Here is an 11,558-nt window from a genome sequence, read left to right as displayed (position 1 = left end):
AATTTTACCAGTGATTAAAAGTAAGTTAAAACAACAATATGATGCCTTTTTTTTTACTTACTAAACTGGGAAATTTTTAAAAATACATAATTAAATTGGCACACATTAAAAATACATGTGCATTTATACTGATAAGGATGTGAGGAGACAGATACTTTTTTGCACTACTAGTGGGAATGCACTAGTGGGAATGAAGTTCACAATCCCTTTTCTAACTCACTGTGGCCAGATATGTTCAGAATCCATAATTTTTTGGATTTTATAAAGACAATACAGGGAATTCCACTTCTGGACAAGATACATTTGGAGTTTCTTGGGGGGAAATGGACAAAATATATAAAATAATGCTTCTTAAGTAAGACATTGGACATCAGTCAATGAAAAATAGTGACTCCCTGAAAGACAAGAAACAAATGACATAAATGCTAGGATTGCCCCAAATTACTGCCTAGAAGACGTTTCCAAGCCACTATTGAGAGAGAGGGAGCCAAGGCAGAACTTATCTGTCTCTCTGAATCAAGGAGATAGAGCTAAGAGTCTAGGGAAGCTAAGGTAGCTAGAGTTCATAGGACAGATTATTAGACAGGAGAGAGCCACAGAGAGGGAGAGCTCCAGAGAGCTGCAGAAGACAACTTTGACTATTCAGTCGAGTACTCACCCATTTGTGTGAGGAAACGACTTGAGGTAAAAAAGTGCCACCTAAAAGGAATAGAAGGGACAGTGTCCCAAACTCACATAGAGCCAGGAATAAAGCCTGTACTCACCAGCCAGCTTGGAAAGCTTTATAATTCACAGGGAAGTATTGAGAGTGCTAAATAAAGTCTTAGCCTCAGTAGCGTGGAAAAAATTAACCCTAGACTAACTGCTGCTTTGATCCCACCTAACAAAGCTTAAAAGCAAAACCTAAAAAGATCAAACTACTTCCAAGTATTTTAACCACATCCCAGAACAAAGGTCAAGAATATACCAAGAATTATAAAATTATCCAATACTCAATAAGGTAGAATTCACAGTGTCTGACATTTGACCAAAAATTATCAGGCATGAAAAGAAGCAGGAAAATACAGGTCATAATGAGGAGAAAAAATCATCAGTCCATTAAAACTGACCCAGCAATGACACAGATGATAGAATTAGTAGACAAGGACATTTAAAGTTATTATAATTGTATTCCATATGTTCCAGAAGCTAGAGGAAAGATTGAACATGTTAAATAGAGATATTGAAGTTAGAAATAGCCAATAGAACATGTAGAGATTAAAACTGCAGTGTCTAAGATGAAGAATACACTAGATGAGACTAATAGCAGAATGGGCATGGCAAAAGGAATGATTAGTGAACTTAACTATGTAGCAATAGAAACTATCCCAAATCAAACACAGAGAAAAAAGACTGAAAAGAAATGAGTAGATCACCAGAGAACTATGGAACAACTTCAGGTGACCAAATATACATCTAGTTGGAGTCCTGGAAGAAGCAGGGGTAGAGGGAATACAGAAAAAATATTTAAAGAAATGTAACAGAGTTCCAGTTCCAATAATGGCAGAGTAGCCTGTATTGAACGAACTCTTCTGCCAATAACAATTATACGGTCTAGGCAAAATATGAAGAAAAAAAAAGTATTGTTTGGAAAACAACTGGAAGCAGGCAGAACTTATAGGGAACACAAACTTTGAAAGAAGGGAAGCAAACTGGAGGAGCTCTACATTTAACTAGCTTTTCCCTAGGGTACTTCTTGGCTTGCCTAGGAGTATTGGAGAAAAGAGCTTAAATAGAAAGTAGCATTATTACTGGGATGAAGAAACAGAAGTGAAAGTTCAAGGCTACTAAAGCAGCTCAAATTGAGGGGAAAAATCTCAGAAAGGAGGGTACCACAGAAGAGGGATCCTGAAATTTTCTTTACAGGTTTCCAAACTGCTTATAAACAGTGCTTTAAGAAACCCAGCAGAAAGCAGCATCAGGAAAACTAAGAAACCGAGCAAAGATTTCAGCAGCTGTGTAGTGCTGAGTTTTGAGTGTAAATGCTGCTATATTAGAGGGATTAATAAATACCTTAAATTTTGTGTTGAAACTGCACAAGGGCCATAGTTAAGGGCTAAGGGCTTTCCCAAGACAAAGGGCAAAGCAAAATAAATCCTCTCTAGCAAAGCCAAAGCCCAAAGTATCATGGGATCAATAGGAAGAAGAAGGAAAATGTAACCTATAATCAAGAGAAAAAGCATCAGTAGAAACAGAGCTATGAATGACCCAGATGTTGGAGTTGGTAGTTAAGGACCTTAAGTTAGAAATTATAAATATGTTAAAGGATTTAGAGGAAAAGATCAGCAGAATGACTGAACACATGGGGGTAATCTTAGCACAGAAATGGAAACTATTAAATAAAACCAAGTGTAAATTCTAGAGCTAAAAAACATCTAAAATGAAAATTTTATTAAATATCAATAGCATTTTTAACACTGAGAAAAAAATTTTATCAGTAAATTTGAAGACAGTTCAATAGAAATAATTGTAACTGAAACACAGGCAAAAAGCATTGAAAAAAAGTGAAGAGAGCTCTTGGTGATCTGTGAAACAATATCAAGAAGTCTGGTATATTTATATATATCAAATTTAAAATATATATAATAGGCATATTATATATACATATATATGTGTGTGTGTGTGGAACATGAAGAGAAAGAGAGAATAGGGCCTGGGGAAATTTGACCTAATAATGTCTGAAATTTTACCAAATTTGGTAAAAAAACATCAACCATAGATCCAAAAAGCTCAGCAAAGCTTTAGCAAGATAAATATAATGAAAACCATACCTAGACATATCATAGTCATAGTTAAACTGCTGAAACCAAAGCTAAAGAAGAAATCTTAAAAGGAGCCAAAGATAAGACAACAATAAGAGTGATGGCTGACTTCTCATTTAAAAAAAAAAATGGAGGCCAGAAAACAATAAAATGATGTCTTTAAAATGCTAAAAGAAAGGTAATATGGTACATCTATTGTACGTTATATCACCTTCCTAATGTGGACTATGGCATCCTCCCATAATCAAATGCTTATGTAAATAAAGATTATGAGTATAGCCTTATTTTTGTTCAGGTCAGCTTCTGCTGCCAGATGACTTCTGGTGCCAAATTTTTTAAAAAAACAATCCTTTTGGTTTCAGAGCTTTTTGGATTTCAGAATTATAGGAAAAGGGTTTTTGGACCCATTTTACTTGACAGAAAAATTAACAATATGTATTTTTAAATGTTTACACCCTTTAAGCAGGGACTTATAAGAATCTGTCCAATGGAAATAATCAAGCCTGTGTGTCAGGTGTTATCTATAAGGACTCTTAAACAACATTTTTAATAATTAAAAAAAATTGAAAACAATCTAAATGTCTAAATCTAAACAATAGCCCACAGTTAGTTGAATTAATTATGGCAGTGGTCCCCAACCTTTTTGACACCATTTTGGTACCATTTTGGCACCAGGGACCAGTTTCATGAAAGACAGTTTTTCCATGGATGGAGATGGGGGGATGGTGGAGGGGAGGCAGAGCTCAGGCAGTGATCGAGGGATGGGGAGCAACTGTAAATACAGATGAAGCTTAGCTCGCTTGCCTCCTGCTGTGTGGCCCTGTTCCTAAGTTTCATGGAAGACAATTTTTCCATAGCAGGGGTGGCACGCAGGGTGTGTGGACTGGGTTCCTAACAGCCAGCAGGCCACAGACCAGTACTAGGCTGCAGCCCAGGAGTTGAGGACTGCAGAGTTATGGTATGTCTATACAATGAATGAACCACTTTGTAGCCATGAAAAATCACATTGTAGAAGGATATTGATATAGTGAAGTAAATAGTCATAACATGCAACATAAAGAGATCACAAAACAGTATGATTCCAAATGTTAATAGTAGTTATTGCTGTATGGTTTGATAGTGATTTTTTTTTGTTTACTCTTTTATATTTTCTAAATTTCCATCAGTGAACATGTATTCCTTTGTAATCAGAAAAATTAAGGCTTGTTTTTTAAAAAATTAAGATAATAAAAAGGTATTCCTATTGCAATTAAACTTTGGGTCAGATTGATTCTCTAAGTTAGGGATTGTTTTATTAACAAAGATCACAAAAAGTTCAGCATTATTAAAGCGATAGCTTTAGTGTATCATTCATATCCCCAGATCTAGTGTCTGCTCACCTGGATTTAAAGTGTCTCTTTAAGCTTCATTGCCTAAGGCATTTCCAGAAGGAATCTTGTTAAATGAAAAAATGAGATCTTTCATGAGGGATGCTGAACTGTTTCTGTTGCCACTTCAAACAGTCTCTGACTTAATCTCTGGAGACCAGCCTCCTCAGATAAATTGTCCACCACCACATTTAGTTCTTGGCTTGTTTTTAAAAAGTCTGCAAATTCTTTCATGAGGTCATTTTTTTAAGCTTAAATATCTACTTTGCTTTAAAAATCTATTTTCTCCTTTTTCAAAAAGAGCATACCAGGAGTTAAAATTGGATCACTTTTAGCAAGCTACATCATACATCTGGAATGAATTCCAGAGTATTAATATCATGGTATGTTATAGCAAAGACTGTCAAGTCTGATTTTTGCAGACCTGCTAAATCTGAAAGGGCAGTCTGGACAGCCAGCCAGCAGTTTGATCATTGAGCTGAGGTTTTTTCTGAAGTTATTCTTAAAGTCAGAGGGTGAAAGCAAAAAGGCCTGTAATGTGGTTCTACTTGAATAGCGATGCCACAGTGATAGGAAATATCTTCATTATCTGCACACTGGTAGGCTCTTATGATTAGATTGTTACAGTTGGAAGAGGCTTGAGATCTTGGGTGTTATTGCTTACCCAGTTGTTATACATCATCTACCTCGTTCTAGATAGATAGCATCTAGTATCTATTAGACTACTTATAGTAATAATTACATTTCCCTTGTAAATTAATAAGTTGATGTTCTAGTTTCATATGGTAGTCTTTATATACTTAATGTTTGCTAGAATTCACTGCTGAAAGCATGTGGACTAGGAATTTTCACTGTGGAAAAATATTTGATAACAAATTCAATTTCCTTAATAGATCTAATACTTCATATTTTCTGTTTTATCTTGGGTCCATTTTCATAAGTTCTGTTTTTAAGGAATGTATCCTTTATCATTTAATTTATCAAATTTACTGGCATAAGATTGTTCACAAAGGGCTCTTATTATTTTTTAAATGTCTGTAAGTGATATAGCATGGTATAATATATCCTCTTTCATTTCTAATATTGATAATTTGTATTCTCTTTTTTAATCAATCTTAATAGCAGTTTATCAATTTTGTTGATCTTTTCAGAAACCAATTTTTGACTTTGTTAATTTTTTCTGTTTTATTTGATTTTTATTTCATTGGGTTTTGCTCTTTATTATTTCCTTTTTTTCTGCTTTAGTTTTACTTTGATCTTCTCTTTGTAGTTTCTTAAGTTAGAAACTTAGGTCCTTTATTTTAAATCTTTCTTATTTTCCAATATAACATATAGAGCTATAAATTTCTTTCTAACCACTATTTTAGCTACATCCTACAAATTTCTTTCACCACTGAGTATGATATTATTGAGTTTTTCATATATGGCCTTTCTTATGTTGAGGTAATTCTCTCCTAATCCTAGTTTCTTGGGTATTTTTATAATGACAGTGTATTGAATTTTGTCAAATGATTTTTCTGTACCAATTGAGATGATCATGTAGTTTTTTCCTTCTTTCTGTTAATGGCATATTACATTGATTTTTATATGTTGAAACATCCTTGTATTCCACAAAAAAATCTCACTTGGTCATAGTGTATAAAATATGCTGCTGAATTAGATTTGCTGGTATTTTGTTGGGTATTTTTGCGTCAACATTCATAAGAGATGTTAATCTGTAGTTTTCTTATATTAATAGTGTCTTGGCTTTGGTACCAGGATGATGCTGACCACATAGAATGAGTTAGGAAGTGTTTCCTCCTCTTCAATTATTTGAAAGAATTTGAGAATGATTGACATTAATTGTTCTTTAAATATTTGGTAGAGTTCACCCATGAAACCATCTAGTCCATGCTTTCCCTTTTTAGGCAATTTTTGATTATCGATTCAATTTCCTTACTAGTTTCACAGCTATTCAGATTTTCTGTTTCTTCAGAATTCAGTCTTGGTAGGTGTGTGTTTCCAGGAACTAATGTACTTTTGGGTCAGGCACAGTGGCTCATTCCTATAATCCCAGGACTTCGGGAGGCTGAGGTGGGAGGATCACTTGAGGCCAGGACTTCAATATCAGTCTGGGTAACATAGCGAGACCCTATATCTACAAAAATTAAAAATGAGCAAGGCATGGTAGTGCACACCTGTAGTCCCAGCTACTAGGGAGGCTGAGACAGAAGAATTGCTTGAGCCTAGGAATTCAAGGTTGCAGTCAGCTGTGACTATTCCACTGCACTCAAACCTGGGTTAACAGAGCAAGACCCTGTTTCTAAAATAAAAAAAAAAATAATAATACAAAATAAAAATAATTTACTTTTGATTTCTTCTTTGATCTGTAGATTATTTGAAAGTATGTTACTTAGTTCCCAAGTATTTGGGAATTTTTCCAGAGATCTGGTCTCTGTGCACTTGAAAAGAATATGTATTGTGCTTTTGTTGGGTGAAGTTTTCTGTCAATGTCCATCTGATCAAATTAGTTGATTGTGTTGTGTAAATCTTCCATATCCTTTCTAATTATTTGTCTATTTTTTTCCCGCATTTCTTGAGAGAGAAGCGTGGAACTCTCTGACTGCAAAATGTATTTCTCCTTACAGTTCTATGAGTTTTTATACCACGTATTTTTAAGCTTTAGGTGCATAGACATTTCAGATTGTTATGTCCTCCTGATGAAGTGACCCCTTCCTTATTATGAAATAACCTTCTTTGTCCCTGGTGATCGTCTTTGCTCTGAAATCTGGTGCTGTCATGGTATATTTTTTCCATCCTTTTCCTTTTAAACATTTGAACCTTTATAATTAAAGTGTGTTTCTTGTAGGTGGCATGTAGTTGGGGTCTTTCTCATTTATCTAATCTGACAATCTCTATCTTCAAATATTTGAAAATGTTCCTATACCACCAATCATTTCTTCCTCGGACTAAACATCTTTTTATTACTATTTGTCTGATACTGTTTCTAAATCGTTCACTATTGTTATCAAACTCTTCTGTGCGTGCTTTGCTTAAAAGGGATATTTCATCACAATGGATGCTTTGAGTTGCCTTCTGCAAGAATTGCTTACCATTATTTATTACTTCAGTTGATTATCACAAAAAATCTGTATCTATTAGTTCCTCACCATTTCATTAAAAACCAATTTGGACCATCTGTTCCACTTTTCTTACCCTAATCATATTTTTATCTTGTCTGACTATTGACTTTTTGATCTCCAGAAAAATTTCAAGGAGACTTAACATAAAATCTATTAATTGTTTCCCTGAAACATCTGTTTTATCTCAGTTACATCAATTCTAGTTGAATTATTTTGAATGTGGATCAAATAAAATGAGACCCTAATAGAAAGGGTATTAAAATGTTTGCCCTTTTTTCCAGGTAAAAATGTCTCCATCGTATCATCAGTCCAAAGGGGATCCTACAGCTAAGAAGGTGAGTTTTATAAAGACAAAAAAAAAAGTTCCTCTTTCTGTGTGTTTATTCTCCTCTCTTGAATAATTTTCTCCCAAAATGGCAGTGATTTTTAATCATCTTAATGCTGCCAAAGATTCTTTCTGATTGGATGTTTTAACGATATGTCAGCAGGATTCCATGGCTCTTCCAGAGAAGCCAAGTTGGATTTTAGCATCAGTCTCCCGGCAACTAACGACTGTCAGTGTTCTAGAATTCCCATCTTCTATACCAGACATGGCATCCTGTTATCAGTGAGTGGTAGCAGATGAAAGATATTCTGAGAAGGAAAGCTATATAGTTTTTCTTATTAAGTGCTTTACCTCTAGAGAGCCATGCGTAAAATAACTGGCCTGTGATACTAACATTTCAGCACATACCAAATAAGGTCCTCAATAAATACTGGTGGAATAGACCTCTCTTCTGTGCCACTTCAGTTGCCAGCTGCAAACTTTGTGGCACAGGTAGGGTATTAGTGTTTCACTTGAGCAATGCTTAGATGATGTCAAGAGAACCACTAAAAGCCTTTTCTTTATCCAGCTGCAATAGTGCAGTTGAAACATGGTCAGCAGATTGATATTTTTGCTTGTTTTCCTTACCATTTTTCTTTCTCTGATAGTTGAAGTGTTTTCTTTCCTTGCCCTTTTGAACAATTTCAGCCAACATCCATGTCAGTGAAGGACTGTAGAACAAAAATAACAACTTGCTGGCTCTGTTGACTAACAGCAGTTTTTAGCTTCAAAGCAGTGTGCCAAAAATGGGCCCCTATTCTCTGCTTCAAAATTCCCTGAGAATTTTTCAAAAGAGAATAGAATAAAAACAAAATATGTTTTCTGAAAAGTCCTATAACATGCTGCACATGAAAATCTCTTTTACTCTTTTAACAAGAGCAAGGGCAGCAAGGGCAGCAAGACCGAGGCATGATTATTGCTACTTACAACCATCACACTGTAATGTGAGGAGCTGGAATGAGCCTAACTCATTTTGGTCTCACTCAGTAAATAAATGAGGAAAGTGGAATCCAGAAGCAATTGGGGTTTTTTTGTCTAAGATCTCCAGTGTTAGCTATGGGACACATTCCTAACATAGTGATTAAAAACATGTGCTTTGGATACAACCAGACTTGGATTCAAAGATTTACTCTTCTACTTATTTATCTGAATGACCTTGAATAAGTTAGCCTCTCCTTTTCCTCCTGTGTAAAATTGTGATGCTACCTCTCAGAATTGTTCTGAAGATTAAATAAAATGCGATACTGTTTAAATGCCTAGCACTGTGTTTGACACATAGTAAGAGCTCAAGATGTTGTTGACACTAGTATTAAAGTGCAGGTGTCCCAACTCCTAATCAGACGTCCTCTCATTTCATCATGCTACTTATGTCCATTCAGCAAGTACAGTTGAGCCTTCTTATTTGTGGGTTCTTCATCTGTGGATTCAACCAATCACAGATTGAAAATACTAAAAAATTAAAATTAAAATACAAATTAAAAAATATAGCATAACAACTATTTACATAGCATTTATATTGCATTAGGTATTTTAAGCAATCTAAAGATGACTTAGTATGTAGGAGGATTTGTGCAGGTTATATGCAAATACTACACCATTATATACAAGGAACTTGAGCGTCTGGATTTTGATATCCACAGAGGGTCCTGGAACCAGTCCCCCACATACAAAGGGATGACTGTATTTCTTTATACTAGATTCTTAGCTAAGCAGTGGACTACTGAGATGAAAACTACTTTCCTTGTTCTCAAAGGCCTCAGCATTTATTGGGAAGGGTAGACAGGTAAACCGATAATTACCATAAAACTTGACACATGCCATGGAAGGTGCACAGGGTGCTATGAGAGCACTGAGGAGAGGCCTTGTTTTGAAATGACTAAGCTAATTTGGTGCAACTTTTCTTATGTTTTTTATGTTAAAAAGCTTTATGAATAACTTTGAGGCATGGTTAGCTGGCCTCCTACAACCTTGTTATCAGGTTATATTGAAAACAAATTCTGCCATACATATAGGCATTTATTAAATAAATACGCATTTAGAATAGGTTCATGCAACCTATTTTCAAACTTGGTAATGTCCCAGCTCTTTGTCATTTTAGGTGTCTGACCTCTGTCAGAAATGTGGCAACATTACAGAAGCAGGATTCTGTTAGTCTTGTAATCAACATCAGTCAAACAGAAGCTACCTAAGCCAATGACTGGACACAAGTGGCCTCGGGTAGCATTCCTAAGTGGTCAGGTGTACACTGACTTCCTCTTTGTGCAAGAGTTGGGAGTATTTCTAAAATATTTTATCCAACCTTCATATCTTGAATGCCTGTTATTTTATCAATAATTTCCAATATTCACCATGCTGATTAACAAGCCAATAATTTTTTTTCACCAATAAAAAAAAAATCCTGCTTTTTGAGCTAATGAGCAAAGTCTTAGGTATTAGTCAAAATATGAACAGCTGAAGCACTTTTAGTAGCTGCTTTTGGGAGTTCATGTTAGCTGGCCACTCCTGAAATAGGAATTCTTAATTAGAGCCACTGACCACCCCTGAGTTGAAGCCCAAACTAAATACCATGTACTTATTAGCATACGGTTTATAGTATCTATAGTTAATTTAAAATACATATCATAGCAGGTGGCCATCCCAAACTATGGAGTCTGAGAAGGCTTCTGAGAGCAAGTAAAGCTTGATTTAGCCTTGAAAGGTAAGGGAAAAGGTATCCCAGGCAGACATGGGTGAGTACAGCACATTTTAGGAAGTGGGGGTGGTTGTGTATGTCTTAAATATAAAAGCATGGGAAAGTCTGGTGAAAAATAAATGGAGGTCCAGATCACAAAGAGCCCTAGTCTATGAAGTTTTCTTTTTATCTTGAGGATAAGAGTTTCCATCAAAGGTAAGATTAAAGGCAGAAAGACCAAGAATAATAAGACAGTTGTCCAGGCAAGAAAAAAGGTCCTAACTCTAGGCTGTGTTAATGGAGTAAAGAGATGAGATAGATTCAAATCTTAGCTCTTTTTCCCCCAGAAAACCTTTCCGACACCCTTCCTGAGTCTGAGTGGGCATCCTTCCTTCTTTGAGCTCATAGCACCCTGAACTAGTCCCTACCAATGCACTTAACCTTGATGTGTGGAGATTGCCTCTCTACTTAATAATGTCTGTCTCCCATTGCCTCATGAGGGAAGGAACCACATCAGTCTTGTTTATTGTTGTATCCCTAAATGTAGAACAAAGTAGTCACTTTATGAAAGAGATCCCACAAGACTTCGTGACTGTGTACGGGAAATGAGGGGAAAAAGAAGTTTCTGGCCTAGATAACCTGAGGAAAAACAAACGAAACATCATTGCTGTTCCAGCATGGTCAGTTCCTTACTGAATCAGCATTACTCTGAGATTTACGTGAAGATCAATATGAAACTGAACACCTAATTATTACTTCCCTAGTTAGGTGTATATTTTTGTGCATATATGCTTGTGTGTGGGTATGTATATCTGCGTATATATTCTGGTTCTCCTCCTTGAGCTATAGTCTCTCTTCACAAAGTCGCATTGACAGATGGATGCAGCAATAGTGTCTGAACAGTCCCTGCCAAAGTGACATGTGTAAGAAACACAACGGAAGCAGTAGTGTTCTTGATTTAGCCTAAGAGTCTCTGTTGACCGATAACTAAAGGAAGTGTTTGGTGACTCTGCTGTCAGTATTGGCCCTGCCAAGAGCTGGATTCAAGTGCTAAGGAAACAGGAGTCATGTTCTGTAAGGCTCTGCTAACTTCTTGGGACTTTTTCTTTAGGTGTGTCACATAGGAGTCACTTTTCAGAATGTCACTGTTCTGTGGCCATGTGTCAGAGTATGTGGCACATTCCATAGCACGTATGTTTTCACAAACATCTTGGATTATATTCTTTACAAAAG

General features: G+C 35.8%; 1 protein-coding gene across 1 annotated transcript in view; it reads left to right on the top strand.

Annotated features, from left to right (window-relative positions):
* The window catches only part of VPS8 (vacuolar protein sorting 8 homolog (S. cerevisiae)), a 213,907-nt gene that overhangs the window by 180,358 nt on the left and 21,991 nt on the right, over nt 1-11,558 (top strand). The window contains 1 exon segment of the mRNA XM_012640004.1: nt 7,572-7,625. Coding sequence (XP_012495458.1) covers nt 7,572-7,625 — 54 coding nt within the window.

Source organism: Propithecus coquereli, unplaced genomic scaffold, assembly GCF_000956105.1.
Source record: "Propithecus coquereli isolate 6110/MARCELLA unplaced genomic scaffold, Pcoq_1.0 Scaffold10, whole genome shotgun sequence".
NCBI classification, from domain to species: Eukaryota; Metazoa; Chordata; class Mammalia; order Primates; family Indriidae; genus Propithecus; species Propithecus coquereli.
This window is presented reverse-complemented; position numbering and strand designations above follow the sequence as displayed.